The sequence below is a fragment of the Puma concolor genome, chromosome C2 (genome assembly GCF_028749965.1).
Source record: "Puma concolor isolate L17-30 chromosome C2, mPumCon1.1.hap2, whole genome shotgun sequence".
NCBI lineage: Eukaryota > Metazoa > Chordata > Mammalia > Carnivora > Felidae > Puma > Puma concolor.
This window is the reverse complement of record NC_141675.1, coordinates 89,955,731-89,979,486: the sequence shown is the minus strand read 5'-3', so window position 1 is coordinate 89,979,486 and position 23,756 is coordinate 89,955,731. Positions and strand designations below refer to the sequence as shown.

Here is a 23,756-nt window from a genome sequence, read left to right as displayed (position 1 = left end):
TTGTAGAAGCCGATTCTAAAATTCACATGGAATTACATGGGACCCAGAATAACCAAACAATCTTGAAAAAGTTGGAGGATTCATATTTCCTGACTTCAGAACTTTGCACAAAGTAGTAGTAATCAGGACAGTGCAGTACCAGCATGGGACAGACATATAGATCAATGGAACAGAATTGAGAGTTCATAAATAAACCCATATGTCTGTGGTCAACTGAGTTTTGACAACGGTACCAAGACCATTCAGTTTGTAAAGAATAGTCTTTTTAGCAAATGGTGCTGGGACAACTGGATAGCTCTGTGCAAAAGGATAAAGTTGGACACTTTCCTCACATTAAATTAAAAATAAATAATTTGGACTTCATCAAAATCAAAAACCTTTGTTCTCAAAAAGATATAATCAAGAAAGTGAAAAGATAACCCCATAATGGAGAAAATATTTGCAAGTCATTTATCTGATAAGGGACTTGAATGTAGAATATATAAGGAATTCTTACAACTTAATAACAAAAAACAAATAACCTAATTTAAAAAATGAACAAAGGAGGGGCACCTGGCTGGCTCATTCATTAGAGTATGTGACTATTGATCTTGGGGTCATGAGTTCAAGTCCCTCACTGGTGTAGAGGTTTTTTAAAAATTGGACAAAGGATCAGAATATTTCTTCAAAGAAGATATATAGATGGTCAATAAGTACATGAAAAGATGCTTGACATTGCTAGTCATCAGGGAAATGCAAATCAAAACCATAATGAGAAATCATTTTATACTCATTAGGATGGCTATAGTCAAAAAGTCAGATAATAATAAATGTTGGCAAGGACAGTGAGAAATCAAAACCTACATATACTGCTTAAGGGAATGCAACATGATATGGCCACTTTGGAAGATAGTCTGGCAGTCCTTCAAATAGTTAAACATAGAGTTACCATATGTCCCAGTGATTCAACTTCTATGTATAAACCTAAGAGGAATGAAAGCATATGTTCACACAAAATGTTCATACATTGTACACAAATGTTTATAGAAACATTATTCATAATAACCAAAAGGTGGAAAGAACCCAGATTTCCATCAACCAATGAATGGATAAATGAAATATGGTATATAGGTATAGTGGAATATTATTTGCCCATAAAAAGGAATGGAGTGCTGATATATGTTATAACATGGATAAACCTTGAAAACAATTTACTAAGTGAAAGAAGCCATTCACCAAAGGCCACATATTTATATGATTCCATTTATATAAAAAGTCCAGAATAGGTAAACCTATAGAGAAAGAAAGTAGATTAGTTGTTGCTTAGGGTTGGATGATGGGAGATGGGGATGGGAGAAAATAGCTGAAGGGAACATAGTTTCTTTTTGAGATGATGAAAATGTTCTAAAATTGATTGTGGTGCTGGTTGTGCATATCTGTAGACTAAATACTATTAAACTCAAAACCATTGAAGCATACACACTTTATTTTTTACAATAAGTTGTAAAAATGTTTTTAATGTTTATTTCTGAGAGAGAGACAGAGCATGATCAGGGGAGGGGCAGAGAGAGAGGGAGACACAGAATCTGAAGCAGGCTCCAGGCTCTGAGCTGTCAGCACACAGCCCAATGCAGGGCTTGAACTCACGAATGTGGGATCATGACCTGAGCCAAGGTTGGACGCTCAACTGACTGAGCCACCCAGGCGCCCTAAAACATATACACTTTAAATGGGTGAATTGTATAGTATGTGAATTGTATCTCAATAAAACTGTTTTAAAAAATAAGAAAAAGACACCTGAAATGTGGGTGTTTCATAAGTGGGTTCCCACTAGCTTTAGGATATAACCTTATTAATAGTAAAAGAGAGTGACCATGACAGAGCTTGAACACCAACCCTGGTGGTATTATAAGGCTGAGGTAGGAGGTGGGGGCGCACCACTTGGCATCCATTCATTGGTATATTCAGCAAACTTTGGCTGTTTGTATTCTCTGTATTTTTTGCTAGACCCTGAGGACAGCGAGGTTCACAAGACGCAAAGCAGTCTTCACTGATCTTTCAGTTTAGCCATTCTCAAGTTCATGTCCCTACTGCAAAGAGAATTTTGCCCACTAGGATATAAGCTACTAAGGGCACCTTTGTCTGTTTCACTCACACCTGTAGCCCCTGTACCCATGACGATGCCTGGTACCTAGAAGGTGCCTAATAATTACTTGTTGGATAAATGGGGACATAAAGCATGCCACAGCATCTGTTGCCAACCAGGGACAGAGATTGGGCAGCAAGGATGCAGAACTGGTAAGGCAGGGCCTTGACTTCTGCAGAAGCTCTATAGGACGTGACTCTAGCAGAAGCTGAAGAACCACTGGAAAGCAGGTGAATGAGAGCAGTGGTTTCCATCAGGAGTGGGCTTGGGAGCCGGGCTGCTTACAAGGTTCCTAGGTGATACATACTAAATTCCAGAAACTATTGGACTGGAAGATCTTTCACATTCTGCCTGCCCTTGAGCATCTTTGTTTCTGAGGTTCTAATCCTAAAGGTGGAGACAAAGCAACTAAAATGTGACCCTCCCTGACAAGAATCAATGTGATCCTGTGTTTGCTGTTAACACTGGGATTCCTAAGGCAGGCCTTCTAAGGAAACCTATGCTTGTAAAATATTGCACATATCACCAGCCAGACCTATTCTTACGAATCAAGCTGAACAGAATGCAGTGTTTGTATCTCCACAAACAGCCATGTGGGTGGAATTTCGCTTTTCTTCCAACTTAGTGGGAGGATTAGATTTTATTTTCTGATCGGCTCAGTATCCATTTATGAATCCTCGTTCTTGGCACCACTGACAGCATTAAACTTGTCCTAAGGAGAGAGGAGTGTGCTTTGGATGGAGCCTGGGGAAACGGTGCACATGGCTAAGGCAGCAGTCCTCACGCCGGCTGCCCACTGGAGTCCCCTGGGAAACTTTGAAAAAACACCACATCTGGCCCCTACTGCCCTAGACTCTGATTTAACTGTGCTGGGTGGAGCCCGGGAAATCTGTACAAGTCTGAGAAGCAGATTGAGAATCTCAGGGTGAAGAGAACTAGCAACTGATAATAGCCCTGGGGTCAAACCCTGAAGCTACTGAGTAATTAGCCTGTGGAATTAGAGGTGAGGATTTCCCTTCAAAGTCAGAAGCATCCAGAGAGGAGTATCTGTCTTTATTCCCTGCTCCTTGCTCCCCACCCCAGCCTTTCTAAGTGCCCCATTTACCTTTGCCCACTGGTCTCTAATTAGCTTGTTTGGGGAATTGGCTTTGATTTAATAGAAAAACGTAGGGAAGCTCCTTGGCTGAGGCTGAGGCTTTCTCAGCCTTGTCCTGATACACAGTGCTGGCTGGGTCCCTTCTGAAAGCCTGCTGTGAGCTGATCCCCAGGAATTGGCTGACCACTCCGATATCTGACTTGTGGCTGGCACTGGCCTGGTTCAACCTTCTCTTTTGATCCTACGCCCCCTCCAGGCCCCAGACTTTGCTCTCCCACCTCACTCCTAATTCTCTGCCCACAGCCCTCGTACCTCTTTTCTGTTCTCTGGGGCCTTCTGTCAGCATGTTCCTTGCCCTCAGGTATTTGCTAGGCCCTCTTGGTGTGTATCCCTCGCGCCTTGTGGCTCAGTTTACCCGCACACTCTTACATGTTCGCATGCAGCCAGTGCCTGCTCTCTGACAGATCTGCAGCTGCCAAGGAGTTAATTTGCCTGAAATTTAGCCAAAGCTGACTCATGCCTCTTCTTTGACGTCTCCTGGAGCCAAATGAAAAGCATGAAATAGTCTATGAAACCCAGCACGTCAGATGAGATAATATACACAAAAGGGCTTCAACTGCAAAGCATGACACAAATATAAAACATTGATAACAATAAGCAGCAGTAATGCTGCATATGCCATTGCATATGTCCCAGATAAGGGACAGAGACTGATCGAGGACATACAGGTGAGTTTGGGAACTGAGAGGCCAGGACCAGGTAGGCATATGGGAAGGGAGCGTTACAAAAGGTGGAGGTCAGAGGGCCTGACATAGCCGGAGGCCTACAAATGAGTAAGAGCTAAAGAATTTCCATCAGTAGGTCCTTTTGGCTCTACCATCAAAAATATATCCCGAATCTGGTCACTTGTCACTACCTCCACAGCCACCACCCTGGTCCAAGCTGCCATCAGCTTCTTCCCGGACCATTATAGTAGCTCCTACCTGGTCTTCCTGCTCCTAGCTTTGTTCCCTTACAGTGTATTCTCAACACAACTGCCTGAACGTTCCTGCCAAGAGTAAGATACGTCATATTGTGTCACTCTTCCAGTCAAAAATGCCTTAATGTCTTCCTGTCTTTCTCAGGATAAAAGCTGAAGTCCCCTACCATGGCTTACAAGGCTTTTCATGGTTTGGACCCCAGTTACCTCTCTGATCTCAGCCTCTACACCTACTCATCTGCTCTAGTCACCCTCGGCTTTTTGCCGTTTCTTGAACCTACCAAGGCCATTCCTGCCTTGTGGTCTTTGCCCCTGTTGTCCCCTCTACCTGGAGCTTCTTCCTTCCCACAGCCACATGTTCACTCTCTCACTTAATTCAGGGATGAGCTCGGGTGTCATCCCTGACTTCCAGGGTCAGCCTGCCTGGACTTGTCTATTTTAAGTAGTGTTTCTCAACCCCATCATGTACTATACTTTTCTCAGCTATATTTTATACAGAGCTGAAATAAGAAAGGTACAGTAAATATTTATTAATTTTTTATCTGACTCTTCTACCAAAATGTAAGTTCCACCTGCATAGGAGTTTTATTTGTCTTGTTTCCTGCTGGCACGGTGTCTTGCATTGTTGAATGAAAGTTAAATAAGACAGAAGATTTGGGGCGCCTGGGTGGCTCAGTCGGTTAAGCGGCCGACTTCGGCCCGGGTCATGATCTCGCGGGTCCGTGAGTTCGAGCCCCGTGTCGGGCTCTGTGCTGACAGCTCAGAGCCTGGAGCCTGTTTCAGATTCTGTGTCTCCCTCTCTCTGACCCTCCCCCATTCATGCTTTGTCTCTCTCTGTCTCAAAAATAAATAAACGTTAAAAAAGAAAATTAAAAAAAAAAAAAAAGACAGCAGATTTAAACTCCAGAAATACAGCAAGATATTGATTAAAGGGGCAAAAAGTTGCCTTAGTCTTGGGCTCTCCCAAGGTTCTGTGGAGACAGGGATCTGTTCTTCAAGGTGACTGGCCTTAGGTTTGCAGGTGAAGATTATTGGTTCAAGGAGGGAGAGGACAAAAGACTCCTGCCCATTCTAGAGTTGGACTGTTCTGGGAATTTTAAGGGCAAGTTAAGGTCCCCAGCTGGGAGACTTCAGACATTCAGATATTTTTACTGAATTCTCTCTCCAGGAGCCCTTACTTCTCTGAGGTGCAAGTCTTTGAATCTTTGAGAGAAATTTCTCTTCATCATCTCCCCTCTCCCTTTAGGGACATCCTTGGCCAGCCCAACTGCTTTCACATCTGTGGCAAAATAAAATAGCATGGTATAAAGAGCATGGACACTAGGTGTTAACTGTGGTTCTGTGTTTCCTACTTGGTTGTGTGATCATAGGCAAGTTGTTTCAATTTCTCAGAGCCTTACCACTGGGTCTCTAAACGGGGGGATAATAATAGTATCTTTGCCACGGCTGTTGTAAGGATGAGATGTGATCATGCATTTTAAGCACACTTGGCACAATGTTGTGCTTGGCAAATGTTCAGGTATTATTGTCAGGGTCAGGAGTGCTAGAAGAAACAGTTCTCCTTGTTCTCAGAGTTCCCATCTACAGAACTTCTCAAACCTTAATGTACATGCATATCACTTGGGACAATCTTGTTGAAATGCAGATTCTAATCAGAAAGTTGGGAAGGAGCTTGAGGTTTTGCATTTCTCTTCAGCTCCCAGGTTGTGCCAATGCACAGACCAAACTCTGAATAACCAGGCCTACGTGAGAAAGGGCGGGGGGAGAAGATACTGGTAAATATGTTTCCATGAAGTTTTATAGCCTCTGAACTTAATCTTAAAGGTGGCCTGAAATTACTATATCTTAATCTAGAAGAGCTACATTATTCCCAACCTCTTTCCCCATTGGTGTCCACTAATCTGATTCCAGCCATTCCCATCCCTCCCTAACATTTAAATCCTGTAGCACTGCCTCCTATTAAGACACTCACCCCTCTAAGGAAGTTTTGCTCGAGCTGAGAAAAGAGAGAGAGACCAGTTTCTCTTTTACTGAAATCTGCTCCTGGGTTTCCCTGGCCCTAGGACATATGGCCAAGGCACTTGTTTTCATGGCTGCTTAATGGTTTGTAAAGCAATTGCTGGAGGAAACATTGCTACAGCAAGCCAGGCCAGAGGGACAGAGGGATTCACGGGCCAATGTTATCTTTGCCGAGCACCAGGGCTGCTCCAGCTTCTTTCCTCCCTCCACCCAACAGTGACAGATGGCTTCCACATGGTCTGACCTACTGTCTGGCCAGACCTGACCAGATAGTCATCCATCAACTGCCCTATTTGGCCCCCTCGAGGGCACCCTGTGGTTTGCGGGAGGCAGAAGTTGGAGGTTTCATTTAGAGCTCATCACATCTCTTAGCTATTGTAGTAGAGTTTCAAGCATGGACAGTTCTTATTCCAGATGTTACTATCCCAGTGTCCATATGTTTCGAGGTGGGATCAGCAGGTTTACATGGTAATGTTAAACTAATTAATCATAAACTGATGCTTTAACAGCATCAGGACCCAAAGTGGGTTTGGTAATAGCAACATGGGTTTGGTACTAGCAAAGATGTTAGCAATACATATGGTATCATTAAGCTGGAAAGAGGAGGTGAGGTTCAGCTTTTTCCATTGCTCTGGCACAATCTATTTTCTTACTGATATTGAACGCTACTCACGAAGCCTCTGAAAGCTGTATGGGAAAATCTCCAAGTATTTTTCCTTATGGCTCTCTCTGAGTATGACAAAACAAAATCTTAAATTAATATAAGCTGCAGGGCATGGGAAAAAGATAGCTATAAACAGGGGGTCATGCCGACTAGGAATTAGGAGGCTGGGATCTAGTCCCAGTTAGCCTTTCTTTTGGTGACTTTGAACCTATCACCTAATTGATTTAACAAATTTTTAAACACCTCCTAGGTGGATTCAAGAAATGTCTGGGTTTTATTATTATTTTTCCTAACTATAAAATGAGATTGTTACATGAACTTGGCTTCTAAAAAGCTATAATGAAGAGTTTATTTTCTTTTTCTTATTAAAACAGTATTTGTGGGGCGCCTGGGGCTCAGTCAGTTAAGCATCCGACTTCTGCTCAGGTCATGATCTCACGGTCCATGAGTTTGAGCACCGCATCAGGCTCTCTGCTGACAACTCAGAGCCTGGAGCCTGCCTTGGATTCTGTGTCTCCCTCCCTCTGCCCCTCACCCACTCACACTCTTTCTCTCTGTCTCTCAAAAAAAAATGAATAAACATTTTTTAAAAAAGCAGTATTTGCTCATTAAAACTTACCTATTTCACTGGTAGTACATTGTGCCTTACTTTGAAAAAAAAAAAAAAGGCTTTTTTTAAATTTTATTTTTTGAGAGAGAGAAAGAGACAGAGAGTGAGCAGGGGAGGGGCAGAGAGAGGGAGACACAGAATCCAAAGCAGGCTCCAGGCTCTGAGCTGTCAGCACAGAGCCCAATGCGGGGCTCGAACCCATGAACTGTGAGATCCTGACCTGAGCTGAGGTCAGACACTTAACCAACTGAGCCACCCAGGCCCCCCTCTCCCACCAAAAAAAACTTTATTAAAGTAGAAAGAGATGGAGGAATGTGAGTAATTACAGCTTTCATGGAATGTGCAACCTGACCAAATTCATGAAAGATACATTAAAATAATTCCTGAATCTAAAAAGTATTTAACACACCAAATCTGTTAAAATTAAAAATACTCCAAAACCTGAAGCATTATTTGTAGAGGAAACAAACCCAAACTAGAAACAACCTTTGTGTCTGAATAAAATGAATGAGTTTGATAAAAGTAAAAGATTGAATATAAATTCCCCTTTTAGCCCCAACACCCATAGATATCTGATGCTTTGATATATGAACATCAGTGTGAGAGGAAGAGCTGGGCGATAAGATACGGTATATTTTCTCTGCACAGTTTTAGAACATTTCCCCCCAAATACTAAAAATATGTATATACCAAAATTATTTTTTTAAACGTTTCTCTATACACAAAAGAATTGAGATGAGAAAAAGAGCCTAGAGGAAAGTTTCTACCACCACGCATATCTGTACAAAGTAAGCATTCAATAACTAATGACATTTGGGTGTGCTTCCCTGGTACATGTAATGTTCTTCTCAGCTGAGGCCGTGTGTGTGTGTGTGTGTGTGTGTGTGTGTGTGTGTGTGTGTTTCATATTTAATATTTTGATTTAATATCCATTTTTCATTTGACCGAAGTGATTTTACTGAGTGCCTTGGCCCTTGACCAGGTGCTTGCCTGGCTTCCCTCCCTTGGTTTTTGGATTTGGAGAGTCAAGGTGTCCAGGGCTTGTCTGCACTGAGCACGAGCCCCTTTCAGGAGAACGGCCTCTCTGTGACAGTTGTGCCTTTCCTCCTGTGGTGGCCTTAATGGATCACATCTTCCATTTTCATAATGATAATTTAGAAGCTGTAGCCCCATTAACTGGAATGGAATTTGGAACCCTGTGCACAGAACGCATTCTTCCCAGAGATGAGACAGCTCTTCACTGACTCCCCTCTGCCTCTCTGGGGGTGAGCATGAGAAACATTGCCCCTGAGCGACAAGGTGGAGGGCCCCAGGCCAGGCCTGGGGAGGAGACTTCTGCCACCTTTTGCATTAGAGTCAGTGATAAGGCAAAGGATCTGTCCCCTTGTGTGAGGACAAGACATCCCCCCTTCTGGGTGCTCTGGGTATGCCAAAGTAGTGGAGATGCCTTAAGAAGAGTATCCCAAGAGACAAAGGCCTCTGTTTTTCCAGCTTAAGGTATGAAAGGACACCGTGTTGCAACGGCATGGTTCATAGAATAAGTCACTTGCTGATTCCAGATTCTCTGATCTCTCTGGGTCAAGGGAAGAGCTGTGGACAATTCAGGGCCCCAGGCCCTTAAATCCTAAGAAAATGGTATCTGCCAGCAGAGGAGGTGTGCTGTGCAGGGCAGTGGCCTGACAACCAACTAGAGCAGCTTCCCCGGCTGCAGGGCTGTGCACATGTGGCAGGCTTCTGTGGAAAGGGACTCCCGCCCAGGAATAGTAGGGGACGTTGCGGCATGTTTTCTGGGAAATACAATGGGAATTTGGATTGTTGAAATATTTAAGTCTTGTTGGAATCATTAATTTTTCTTTTTTAAAAGCATTTATTTTTGAGAGGGAGAGAGAGGGAGAGCAGGGGAAGGGAGAGAGAGAACCTTAAGCAGGCTCCACACTCAGTGCAGAGCGTGACACGGGGCTCAGTCTCACAACTGTGAGATCATGACCTGAGTCAAAATCAAGAGGAGGATGCTTAACGAACAGAGCCACCCAGGAACCCCTTGATAGGTTTCTCTTTTTGTTATGCTTTTTACTGATACTTTGATTTGGTCTGTACTTGATTTGGTGAATTAATGCCAGTCTCCTGGAACTGGATGAGAGAAAAGATAGGTCATTCATCGAGTTAACAGTTATATGTCAGACAACTAACTAAATACTTTATGTTACCTCATGTAACCCACAGGAGAGAGTTTCTGATTCAGAGTGGGGACCTATGACAAAGGTGTATAATGTACCCCTACTTTTAAGAGTGAAGTCAATGGGATTCACATAATACACACATTTGCCAGTGATCTGCTCCTACCATTAGCCCCTGACACAGAGTTTAGCATTACCAAAATGATAGCTTTTATCAATTGATTATTTCTAGAAGAACCAGTATCTCTTTCAGAGTGTACTACAGAAGTAACTTCATTTAGAGAGAAAATTTAGCTGGATTTTTTAATGGAAAGTTGTGATTATCTTGCAAGCTAACTTTGCATGCTTTTGTAGCCAGCCAGAGCAACCGGGAACCAGGTTCAAAGTGAGAACCTTTTGGCAAGGCTGAAAACTTTCATCAAGGTTCTGCCAAGTAATTATTTCAGGAGAGTGACTGCTTGCTTCACTGGTTTCAGTTAATCACCGCAAGATAGGGCCTTGGGAGAAGGGCTGTCCATCCTATGATCTCCAGTTAATGACTGCAAGAATGAAACAGGAAAACAGAGTTTAGGCAACAAAAGTGGAGGCAGTGTGTAAGTATAGAGGGTTTTTGAGTTAGCAAGATTATGCTGGAATTTAATTATATTTTCCATTGTGACCAAAGTGATGGAGGGAGAGGCCTTGTCAGGGGGACATGTAGGATGAGGTGGGTAATAAAACAGACTGTGCTGCAGGTGCATTGCATTTTACAGAACAGATTCTGTTTACATCTTGGGCTATGCAGTACTTTGAATATGATGATAATAATAGCACTGCATATATATAAGGGATTTAAATTAATAAAGCTGTTTTGAGGTAAGGGTTTAAGAAAATACTCATTAAGCCAGAATTGTTGGTCATATTACTGACTTCTGGCCAGGGAAGCTGGTTAGTCTAGGCAGCTCAGCTCAGGGGAAGGGGCAGGAGAGGAGAGGAGGAGGGAAGCATCTGGTCGTTGGTCACCTGGAGGCTGAAGAACTCAAGGGGCCCAGCTCCAGCCGTGGCCCTCTCGTGACAGGCCAGAGAGCAGAACTAGGATGAAAGGCTGAGACACGTGGACAGCCAAGGCTGGGCTATGTCCCCTCCAGGGTAGGCAGCAATATTCTTGCTGTCTCACTCCATGCAAGCTTCTCCTTGCTGACCCTTGAGCTTACAGAGCAGTCTTTTAAAAGCGTAAATGAGATCACATCTCTTATTTAAAACATTCCTGTTGCACATGGACACTTGAAAGCTTTGAGTTATTCCTGTTTCCTCATGTTGTGCCTTACCTCCTGCAGAGAAGAGGGTTTGGGGAGGGGAATAGATTTAGTCGGTATTCCCCTAAGCACTGAAGATAAGACAGGAGAAAACTGTGACCTCTTAAGTTCTCTCTACATTCCATCTGGAACTGACACTGCATACTCAGACGTAGAATGTCTGAGATTATTCAGTTCAGCCCCCTCATTTTAAGGATAGAGAAACTAAGGCACAGAAGAGACAAGTGACCTCTTAGGTGAGTGTTAGAGCTGGACCAGAACTCATGTCTCCTGACTCCTGGGCCAGTGACTTGGATGGAAGGGCATTTTAGGCTGGCAAAGAAGAACGGCAGTGCCAGACTGCAGGGAGTGGAGGAGACACCTGGTAGGGAATGGAAAGGCTATAAAGAATGAAAGTATCTCTTCTTGTTGGCCATATCCCCAGGACAAGCGTGACCCCCAAATGCTCCTTAACAGAGGCATAAACAGTGACACAGGAGAACCGCATGGCTAGATGGCCCAAAGGCCATGACATGTCATTTTTGCATAATGACTAAGCACCCCTGTTTATTCAGACTCTTAACCCAGCTCTTTGACCTTGCTCTTTCCTTTTAAGTCATGGGAGACCTTCTCTACCATTCTTATCTTTTCCTTTGATTTCTGGCTGCTGTTTAGAATCTAGGTGCCCATTTGTCTCAGGTTCTAGCTGAAGGAAAACGGAGGTGACGGTGATGAACCTGGGCAATGTGACTCGCCCCGCGGTGTTTTGCTGTTTTGAAAGGGGACTGTAGAGAAGAAGAATGCGCAAATTCATGAGTCAACATTATATTTATCCCTCTATTGTGAGGAATACTCCCTCTCCTCCTTTTGTGAAGCATAATCACTTGTTAGTTTTAGTAAGACATTTCTCTGCCCACTGATAAGGAAACAAAAAAGGCATTTACTGTGCTAGTCTCTAGAATGTGAAATGTAAGCTGTGGTCTTTTGTTTGTTTGTTTGTTTTTAGCTTTCATTTATGATCACAGGCTTCAGGGTTGAAGGGGGCCTTGGAGGACTGCCAGCCTCACCACCCCCTCTGTGTAGGAAGCCCCTTCCCAACATCTCTCCCAGTGGTTCTGATCCCTTTCCTCTGCACCCCCACAGCGAGTTGCCTCCGCCTCCGTAGAAACACTTCATTTTGCTCTAAATTGCACTTATTTGAGGACTTTTCTTAAGTCTCAGCTGTGAGCCCCTGAGGGCAGGAATCCTGTCTCGTTTCTCTTTGATCTCCCACAGTCCCCAACACAGAGCCTGGCCAACTCTCCATAAATATTTGAATGAGTGACAAAGTGTTAACAGCCTCCAGAGGCAACCACGGTTAGACATCTGTAAGAGCTAGAAAGTTCTTCCTAAAAGTGAGTAGAACTATGCCTCCCTATGTTCCCTGTGGGGAGAGAATGTAAACAGGCAGTGATGACGGAGGGCCAGGCATCCATAAGATGCACATGAAGGACGCTGGAAAGAGGCTAGTGCCTGCTCTTATTGTTTTTCCTGCTTCCCATCTGGCCAAAGCTCATGAGGTTTTTAAAACCCAATAATCCTAGATAAATCCAGATAAGTGTGGGGTGGGAGAGAGGGTCTTCAGGATTTGAATCCAGTTTGGAAGGACAGCTCTATCAGATGCTGTCAATGTCCCTCCTGTATCCTTTCAGCCAGCCCTGAAGGATAAATGCAGAGGGCTCCCATATACCCTGATAACTTCCTGAGTTTCTCTGCCCATGGTCACTTTCTGACCTGGGAAGTGTGCTTGACCTGTGTGTAGGGCAGGCTGGAATTGCCAGGGAGTGACTCCAGGAGGGACCCTCCACCATGAGCAATGGCACTTTAATGCATGAATACCCCAGATTCCTCACCTCCCGGTGAGACAGCCCAGATTCAACGCAGTCTCTTAAAAGGCTTCAGGAGGGATGACCTCCAATTGCTCATAGCACTAACCCACTCCTAAACACATGCTTTGTTCATTTTCGTTGTTTCTTTGACTTCCCCAGTCCCTCACCTTGCTTTTTGGAATCATGTCCAAATAAAGCATGCGACCCAAATACTTGTTGCAAGATCTGCTTTGGGGGCAACCCAAATTGAGACCGTGACACAAGCAGGAAATTTGAGGGAATCCAAATGTTATTCCCTTAGAAGACAGAACTATTAAAATCAGTGCATGCCTTTTTTTCTCTTTCTCTTTTCTTTCCAAGTACAGAGTTGGTTTTTCTGTTAGTTCTATAAATAGAGTTTAATTTTAGGTAGAATCTGTGTCCTAACTCAGAAAACAAGGCTGAGAATGACTCCTAAATCTTTGAAGGATAGTTATTTCAAATAACAAGAGTCAGTAATATTCTAGCTCTATTAAGGAAATGCACTGCATCAGAAAGGTCTTAGGCCAGACTAAAGAAAGAGATTACACATGGGGGTCATTAGACATCAGGATGGATTTGTGTTTGAGCATTTCACTTAACCTTTTAAACTTCCACAGGGACCTTTTAAATGAAGAGAGACCTTATCAACCTGGCTCAGGTTTGGGATGGAGTGCTTGAGGTCAGGGACAGCTAAGATGAATAGGGACCATGAGGGAAGGGGGAAAGGAAAACCAGAAACCTTCATTTTAGCCAATACTAATGAACTACTCCTGCACTAATAATAGAGCCAGGAGAAAGTGCCATTGCTGAAGAATATTTATTGTCATTTGAGAAGATTTGTAACAAAGAACGAAGGTGCACAAGCAACTTGCTGCCATGGTCCTTCTTCAGGAAGACATTGTGTGATTCAGAAAGGCTCCTTGTGGATGCCACAATATTACTTGGTTGTTTTGACACCTCAAACAATTAATAGGAGGTAGCAGCTAAAAATATTCATGCTTGCTACTGGCTTATGTTTGTGCGGTTTTTCTTTTGCCTTGTTCCTGGAGGGTTTTCTGTTGGCCTAGTAGGAAATAACACACATGCCGTGAATTTTTAATTGGAAATCAAAGATGGGAATGACTGTAAACAAAACACGTGATGAAAGAAGTCAGCGGGTCCAGAAGAGGCCTACAGATGCTTTTCGGGGATAACCCACAGATGCTTTTTGAGGTGTAAGTAGGGAAATAACCCTAAGTCTAAAGGATAAGAAAGAATCCCACATATCTTATTTTTAGCATGGAAGAATATTGTTGCTTCAAATGGTCTTTTTATTTAAATCTTGACTGATGGCTAGTGTCCCAGCTCTTTTGGTAGGGAGAGGGGCAGAGGTTTAGCAAAGTCTTTGCTTGGTGATAGGAAGAAGCGTAGTTATCACAAGACTTGTGTTCTTTGCTCCTTTTGATGAACACCACTGCCCTGTTGTAGGTGGCAACAATGCCCTGGATATAACTCTCTTCTGAGCAAGAGAGGTGTCTTTTGCCCTAGTCTGAGCCTCTACTTCCAGAGAGTCACTCTTGGAAGCACCATGCTATGCTGTTCCTGTGGCATGACTTCATTAGATGATTGTGGGGATGACTAAGACTGTCTGAAAAGTGATTCCATTCATGTGCATTAATAGTTGGCACAAAAACTATGTTGGTCCCCAGAATGAAACATCTTGGTTACTGTACCGGCTATCAGTTGAAATTTTATGTTGTAGACAGACTTCTCTTGGGCCCAAAATGGATACACTCATGTGGCCTGTACTAGCCTCTCTCAAACTTTTTGTTTTGAGTAGGCCCCTTCCCCAAATACCCCACCCCAAAAGTGCTCAGTGGATGCTTTTCCAGCTTGCCCCACTAAATACTCTGTCTCCTCTACTTCCCAGAATGCTTATGTCAATATCAACCGCATCATGTCCGTGGCTTCCCGCCTCTCTGAGGCCGGCCATTATGCCTCACAGCAAATCAAGCAGATTTCCACACAGCTGGACCAGGAGTGGAAGAGCTTCGCTGCTGCTCTGGATGAACGCAGCACCATCCTTGCCATGTCTGCGGTATTCCACCAGAAGGCTGAGCAGGTGAGGCCAAGGGGGCTGCTGTAGCCACTGTTGGTCAGAAAGATGGGAGTATATGTACTGTCTCTCTCTTTGAAACACTCAAGGCCCTGCTGAGTAATTGCAATAGTAACCCATGTTCTACTGCTTTCATGGCCCCTGCGCATATAAGGAAATATCGGTAACTCTGGATGGTTTTGCTTAATATCCAAACAAGGAACATAGAGCCTGTTTACATTCAGCTTGGTAGTTTATTATTACTGGTGTGTGTGTGTGTGTGTGTTGACTACATTCTCAGAACACAGATGAAATGGGGGAAACTAAATACTGATCACTGAGTCTGAAATCAGGGGGATACTAATCTTACGTGAAGCACTGGCTATGGATAATAATAATGTGGTAATTACACAATGACTAGATATAATAATTCTTTGTTGCTACTTATTTACTGGCTTTGGTCAGTGACATTACCAAGCCATTTTACAGAGAGGAACACTGCAGCTCGGAGAGACTGAGTGACCTGCCTAAGACCCAGTGGTGTGTTGGAGCTGGCTCTAAGCAGCCTATGAAGAGCCAAAGGTCAAATTTTCAGCAAATTCATGAGCTGGTTATTAAACATAACCATTATTTAAAACTAAATTATAGGGGCGCCTGGGTGGCGCAGTCGGTTAAGCGTCCGACTTCAGCCAGGTCACGATCTCGCGTTCCGTGAGTTCGAGCCCTGCGTCGGGCTCTGGGCTGATGGCTCAGAGCCTGGAGCCTGTTTCCGATTCTGTGTCTCCCTCTCTCTCTGCCCCTCGCCCGTTCGTGCTCTGTCTTTCTCTGTCCCAAAAATAAATAAACGTTGAAAAAAAAAATTTAAAAAAAAATAAAAATAAAAAAATAAAACTAAATTATATACATTTACAGTAAATATACTAAAAACAAAGGTAATAGGTACTCAAAACTCATCACTCCTAGTTATTTTACTACATTTTATTATTACCTGTGCTCCTTAAATTATATCTATTTGTCTTTGTGGTGAAAATACTATACGGTTGTGTGCTCCTGATAAGTTCTTCCCAACTCCACATTCTGTGATGTCACATTGGTAGCTTGAAATAGACCAAGGTAGACGTTTTAAACCACGGGAATCATCAAATGCTACAACCAGGGCTTGATTTATTGTTTTGTTGATTGCCTGGAGTCTTAAGAAAATGAAGGAAAAATATTTAAAGATGCAGACTAAACTTGATTAAAGGTGTGTCCTGACTATAGCTGTTACATTGTGAATAGTAGTACACCAGGTTGAAGAAATACTCTTCTGATATTCAAAAACTATTACTACATTTAGCACAGAAGTCACTCACATCACTGATGAAGGAATAATGCTCTGACATAAGTCTTGAGGTATTTTTCACTTTTGTCTTTCACCTTAATATTAGCAAAAATATTAGCTAACTTTCATATAAGTTTCTTGTTTGCAAACAAAAGCATCCTGTGAGAATTGGTCGGCTATATGGAATTTACAGTAAGGAACATTATATATATATGTTGTCATTCTTTGTAAATTATGTGCTACACATTCTTTATATCAGTAAAGTTTACAATACTTGTGTGTGTACACACACACACACACACACATGCTGTTTATTAAACATTTACCAACATACCACTGAGAAAATCACACAATCTGTGAACAGCTGGGATTTCAACCGAGATGTGTCTAACATTAAAGCTTGTGGTTTTAACCTCTAAATTCCTTTCTTTGTATGACATTTGGGTAGCTTGCAGATTGTGGGGAGTCCTAGATGAGGTCATACCTTAAATATCTCCCTCTGTTACCCACCTAGCATGGAAGGCAGCATGGGATAATTGCAAGAGTGTAGGCTTCAAGGCCAGGCACATGTAGGTTCTAATAGTTAGCTCTTAGGCTAGTCACCTCACCAATCGGAGCCTGTTTCCTCATCTCTAATGCAAGGATAATCATAAACCTCACAGCACTATTATAAGAATTAGAGATGGAACATGTAATGTGCCTCATGTCCTTTTTAAATGCTAGACATCACAACTGTATTTGTTTCACATACTATCCTGGTATCTTTGTATTTCCTTCATTTGTGTCTGTTTCCACCTGAGACCTTCCCAAAGACTGAAATACTTGTATCATAAGTCAAGGACAGCCCGACACATTGAAAGGGATCTAGGCCTTTTATTAAAGGATGATGGTGGTAGTGACTGAAAATGACTCGTTAGTTCATTCCCAGGACCAGGAGAATATTCATGTCAAATCTCCTGTTCTCTCCTCAACCCTACCACTTGCACATTTTGTTCAAGGTGTGTCCAGATTGGCAAGGGAGACTCCATGCCTCCCTTTCTGTCTCTCTGCCTTTCTCTCCTTGAGGTGACCATTTTGTGGGGTCTGCTCTAGGGCTCTTGTTAAAGTATTACAGGGAAATCCCAAGGGCCTTGAAGAGGTGCGCCCCCCGTGGCTGACACACAAATGTCAGGTTGCTTTCAGGGTCCTCTGTGAAATGGTTATTGGTGGAGTAAAGAAGCTTCTGAGATGTTAGCAAGTGTGTGCAGTCTGATACTTGATGGCACCCTACACACTTCTGGAATTGTTAAGAGATGGCCTAATGCGATAAAAACATTCAGAATGAAAAGTCAACCACAGTAGCCACAGGCCGGCGGCTGACACACACCCAGGCAGGCTGACACACACCCAGACTACCCAGACTAGAACTCACGCAGCTGCAGAAAGTACAGTGCCAGAACTGAGAGTGACTTCTAGTTGATGTTTCCTGACTTGGATTGCTTTGGATCAGAAGCAATTTTATTTGTATCTATTTTTTAATGCAATTTCCTCAGGTATTACCAGTCCTTCAGGGAAACTCATAAACCATGCTTCTTTTTAGCTAGGAGAAAAAAACAAAAAACAAACATGCTCCAAACAGCAGATTCAAGGCTATTTTTTCAAAGCTATTATGCATTTATTTAGGCAGCTCTTTATTGTCCTCATATGGGCTGTTCTAGGCAATGAGATAAAAAGGTATTTAGGCAATTAATTTAAATGGAGCTGTGCACCCAGGCGAGAGGAATCACAGACAGAACCATTCCAGACTATTGGGTGAAGAATTATTTGCATTTTAGAGGTGTATTTTTCCACCCAATAAATCTGAGTGATTTCAGTTAGCTCACCTTTTGTGCATGGAGACCCATAGTCTTCCACAGTTGTTAATTTTAATTTTTAAATAATTTTATGTCTGTTGAGATCTATATCTATATATCACATCCCAGGAGCCAGTGCCATTATAGGCCCAGTGCAATTTGTCCCCCTAAGCTGCCCTTCCTCTCTCCTATCTCTGAGGATACTGACCCAACAGTGGAGATCTTGTTGAGCATTAATCTTCACCCCCTGTGGGAATGGCCTTTGCAAGTTCCCTGGAGTGCCCGATGGTCTTGTGTGAGGTGTTTTTTGTGCCTCTGCACAACTCGTTACACGTGTGTGGAAATCTGTGCCATTATATGCAGCCTCTCACATGCGCCTGTGAGTGTGCCTAGGACAAGAAGCTCTAAGGTGTATTGTAATGTAGTGAGCTCTTCCCACACCTGTATTTTGTAGCCAATGTGTGCATATAGCCTGTTGAACACGTAGACGGCTCCCCCCGTCAGTGGTTTCATAACAATCATCTTTGCTTGTGGAAACTGCACTTCCTGAACAGGTACTGGGTCTTCTGTACAGGTGGAAACTGCGCTTTCTGAACAGGTACAGGTACTTCTTTTGTCGGGTTGGTGTTTGTAGAATTAGAAAACTCCATTCTCTGCAGTGGTCTCTGAGGCTCCCAGAGGTGCCAGATGTTTCTTCCAAAGGCATCTGACCACCTCTACAAAGATCTGCCCATTGCCCACCCCCAGTGCTCCCGTACCAACCCAGCTGCTGTCTCCTTCCAGTTCCTGTCGGGAGTGGACGCCTGGTGCAAGATGTGCAGTGAGGGTGGCCTGCCATCCGAGATGCAGGACCTGGAGCTGGCAATCCACCATCATCAGTCCTTGTATGAGCAGGTGACCCAGGCCTACACGGAGGTGAGAACCAAACCGGACACCCAGGGCTCCTGGGTGTGTATGTATGTGGGTGAGCGGCCAGAGCACTGGCCTGCATTCTGTGAAATAGCCTGGGTGGACTAAGAAGGAGAGAAAGATCATTTTTCTCCCTTTGGAGACATCTTTAAGATCCTTGATCTATGAATGATCTCCATTCATAGATCTCTGGCCAGGAAGCAAAAGAAGTGTGGCCATCAGCAGGCACCACCTTGTTGCACATGTGCTCATGTGCGCACGCATGCCCACACACACACACACACACACACACACACACACACACACACCCTTCACCCTGTGTGTGAAGATCGGGCTCTCTCCCCTGGAAGAGGAGTATAACAAAGCAAGGCTGTGTTCGTCCGTTTGCTTTCTGCCTGGTGAATGGGTGTGTACACACCAGCCCTGCCACCCCTTTTATGAAGCAGCCCATCAACAAATACCAATTTTCTCACTAGAAAGTCTGGAGGAAAACTCACCATGGGGTGGAGATAATTGTTTGCAGGAGTAAGAAGCTGTCATGGAAGTTAAGGACAAATTAAAAGACTCTTTCACTGAAAAACCAAAGGGCAGGCACATGGTACAAGTTGAGAAGTGGGGGAAGTTTCTTGCCTTTGCTTTCCAAGGGAAAGGAAAGGGGCATACAGGCATTATCTGTGTGGAGGTACACAAGTAAGTGAGTTAACTAAAGGGCGTGAATTCTGAGAGAGAGGCTGGAGGGCATAAGAGATGGACTAATTAAGGAAGCTGCATGAGGAGGGGAAAGTGAATTCACATCTGGCCATGGGGCAGGGACATTTGGAACAGTGTTTCTCCAAGCCAGTTCTGGGACCCTCTGTCTCAGACTCCCCTGCAGTACTTGTTAAAGGTGCATCTTCCTGGGTTCCACCTCTGACTGAATCAGAATGTCGAAAACTGGGGCCTGGAATCTACATTTTAATAAATATTATGCCAGGTGAGTTTGATGCGTGCTGAAATCAAAGAACCAATGGCTTCCTGGTAAGAGTCAAGGTTTTTGCCACAGTCAAAGCTGAGTTTGACTCTTGGCTCCCCTGCTTATAGGGGAGTGACTTGAGGCACGTTACTTAACTACTCTAAACCTCAGTTTCTTCTGTGAAGTGAAGGTGATAACACTTGCCTGTAGTTTGAAGGGTTACAAAGATAGTGCATGTAATGCACTTGGCCCAGTGCCTGACAGTAATAAGTGCTAAAAAAAATGGTAACAGGTTTTGTTATTATAGGAGGCAGAGAGGAGGGCTTTTGAGCCAAATCTGATCTCATCAGCTCTGATCCAAATGGCCCAAGGCTTCTCTTTTAACAGAACTGTGCCCCCATCCATGGGTCAAGAATATCTAAATTTACTCCTTGTAAGATACAAAAATAGAGCGTACCAATGAGATTAATATTATACTTAACATGTTTCACACTTGTGGGTGTGTGTATTATTATATAGAGAGACACAATATTTCTCCCAAATTTTTGTCAGGCCCTAGCATTGTTGGACATAGACATTCCCTCCAAACCCACCTCAGAGTTCAGTGGGCCGTCCCTGCCTCCTGCAGATGTGGACGGAGGCAGAGGACTGGAGCTCTGTTGACTTGGATGTTAGGACTTGGCCCTCCAACTCTAACCACCCTGCCCTTGACATAGCACAGTGCCAAAGACAGCATCTGCTCAGAGTTCCCTGAAGAGAGCTCTCCTGGGTTTGGCCACAGGATATTTGTCTTATTCACATCTCTGGAGAGTGTTACCCCTGGCAATGCATTGGAGGCAGGAATAGTGGGATGGGGTAGGTAGAGGTAGTCACCTAGATTGGCTGTATTCCTCCAGCCAGGCTTCCTCTCCTGTCTCAGCCACAGATTCTCCACCCAGTATTCCTCTGAACCACCAACCCCCTGGGCCCCACACTGTTTCTGTTGCCCCATGAACAGGGTGAGTAACAGCTGCCTTTGTGTTCCTGAACCCTAATAAGCTATTTTTAGGACACAAAGGTGGAATAAGGGGAGGCCTGGGCCCAGCAACAGCACCTCATTCACCATCGTAAGGCTGGAGGTGGGAACATGCTTCCTTCCCCACCTTGATGGAAGAAAAAGAAGAGAATTCAACTCCAAACCAACTTTGATTTAATCTTTAACCAAATTAATTTAGGGCCTTAAAATCCCTGAATTCCCTAGTTACCACTGTTTTAAATTGAGAAGATACATGCTCTACTGGGTCCTCTGCCAGCTTTGGAGAGCCACAGGTGTCAATCAGATGATGCCACTTTCCAGAAATACTGGTGCCTGCAATTGTACCAAGATTCCAATAGGAATGACAGGGAGTGTCACCCCCGCTGGTCTCAGCGCTGAGGGCGAATGTTGGGGAACATAAGAACATAGATATTGTGTCTACAAGCTAAAGGTCCCTCCCTGGGGTGCCTGGGTGGCTCAGTCGGTTAAGCATCCAACTTCATTTCAGGTCATGATCTCATGTTATGTGGGTTTGAACCCCGCATTGGGCTCTGTGCTGACAGTTCAGAGCCTGGAGCCTGCTTCAGATTCTATGTCTTTCTCTCTGCCTTTCCCCCCTCGCACTCTGTCTCTCTCTCTCTTAAAAGTAATTAAACATTAAAAATTAAAAAATAAATAAATAAAGGTCCCTCCCTTACTCTACATGTTTTGGAAAGATGGGGGTGTTACCATGCTCAGGAGGGAAAAAAAAAGGAAGTTGTACAGAAAGAGAGCAAAAGAAGGATAAATATTAAAAAAAGAAAGAAAATGAAGAGGAAGTAAGGAAGACGAGAGAGAGAAATGATGATGGTGGTGGAAATAGAATTAGGAACCAGTAGTACCTGCTGGCCCCCATTCTAAGCACTTCGCACATGTTAACTCACTCGATCCTCACCACTACTGTGGGAGGTTGCCCCGTTACTGTCCCTGTTTTACAGACAAGGAAACTGAGGCCCAAAGAGGTTAAGTAACTTGCCTCTGGTCACACATCTAGAAGTTTAGAGCTAGGTAGAAGCAGTGAAGAAAAAAGAGGGGGAGAGGTTTATGGTGTCAATTTATATTCAGCTTCATTTCTGAAATGAAACTCTGCTGCTCGACATAGCCAAAGAGTCAGTCAAAATATCTATCAGGTATGATGGACCAGGTACTGTTCTAAGTGCTGGAGAGAGATGAATGAGGCAGAGTCCCTGCCCTTGTGAAGCTAAAACTCAAGGCTGAGAGAGACACTGATTGAGTACCTCTCCTCCCTCAGGATTCAGGATACTGTGCTGTCCCCCAGACCACAGGCTGAGCACCAGGACAGCTCTGGCTGGCACATTCCTAGGGTGTCATGGGGTCTGGGTAGGGCTGGGATTCTCAGTCCTAACCAGGGATCCCAGGGGCAGACTCTCCTCACCTCTCTGTCCATGCCTGCTCCTTGGCTCCCTTGGTCTAACCTTTCCTTCTTGCAGGTCAGCCAAGATGGCAAAGCACTGCTGGATGTGCTGCAGCGTCCCCTGAGTCCTGGGAACTCTGAGTCCCTCACGGCCACTGCCAACTACTCCAAGGCGGTGCACCAGGTGCTGGACGTGGTGCACGAGGTGCTGCACCACCAGCGGCGGCTCGAGAGCATCTGGCAGCACCGCAAGGTGCGGCTCCACCAGCGGCTGCAGCTCTGTGTATTCCAGCAAGACGTGCAACAGGTAACAAACAGGCCACTTCCAGCACGAGGCATCCACCTCAGGCAGGCAGGTGGCCCAAGTCCCTGACCCAGGTGACCAGGCCTGGGGACACCTGATTTACGGAGGGAAGAGGGCAAATCAGCCCCAGCTGCCCCCACCCCTTTCACCATATGGACTTACTAGTTGCATGCTTCTTGCCTAAACAACTTTGCAGATGGGCCTTCTCACTCTTTGGTGTGGGGCAGGAGATTCCGTCACAGCGTGGTTCCTTGTGTGTAGATGGCAGAGAACTTGACCCTCACTCAGGAGCTTTCTAGATGGCTCCAGGGCCTGGAGGTTATTTGAGCACTCTCAGGGTTGGACCACACACAGTGAGCTCACTTCTCAATCAGGGACACAGGTGGTCTGCTGAAGTTGGGGTGTGATGGTGGTATTCTTTGGCAAACCAGATTTAAAACATGGGCTATTCATGATAAGGGGTTATTTATGGCTTATTCTGCCTTTTTGCATTATTATACCAGTCATAGCTTTTTCTTTCACCACAAACAATAAATAGTTATGTTTTGATGATGAAAGAACAGTCTTGCCACAAATGCCCTTTTGAATGAAATGACCCATTTGTTTCCTCTCATGCTTTCTCTGTCTGTCTCCTTGGGGACCCCAGGGGGCTTTGCTCTAGTGTGGATATTATGGGGGATGGAGAGCTGGTTGGGAGCTTGAGACTGAAGCTGGGGCTTCACATCTCCCTGCTGTGAGAGGCAAAGGTGGGGGCACTCATGCTATCAGTGTCTGTGGCCAGCACATAACTTCAAGCTTATACATATAAAATAACATTTCACACTCCTTCTATACTCTCTGTGGTACTGGCCAGTTGTAATCTAAAAGTGTATCAAAATTTACATGAAACACTGAGAGCCAATTGGACATGTCTTTGGAGTATTGAACCCCTTCTCAGCTGCTGTGGGAGGGTCCCCAGTGCCAGGTGCCCCAAGACAGAGAGGGGATGGAGGGTGAGCAGGACATCCTGTCACTGGCTGGGACACTCTCTGGGAAGGGGTTCACTATGCAACCAGGCCTGGGAGTAGGCAGACCTTCAGGAGTGTTTCCAATTCTCGAGCTA

General features: G+C 44.3%; 1 protein-coding gene across 20 annotated transcripts in view; it reads left to right on the top strand.

Moving 5' to 3' along the window:
- The window catches only part of KALRN (kalirin RhoGEF kinase), a 671,367-nt gene that overhangs the window by 270,096 nt on the left and 377,515 nt on the right, over nucleotides 1–23,756 (top strand). For all 20 annotated transcript variants that reach the window (XM_086675190.1, XM_086675188.1, XM_086675186.1 and 17 more), the window contains exons 7-9: nucleotides 14,743–14,934; nucleotides 18,844–18,975; nucleotides 22,427–22,657. In XM_086675190.1, coding sequence (XP_086531316.1) covers nucleotides 14,743–14,934; nucleotides 18,844–18,975; nucleotides 22,427–22,657 — 555 coding nt within the window. The remainder of the gene's footprint in view (nucleotides 1–14,742; nucleotides 14,935–18,843; nucleotides 18,976–22,426; nucleotides 22,658–23,756) is intronic.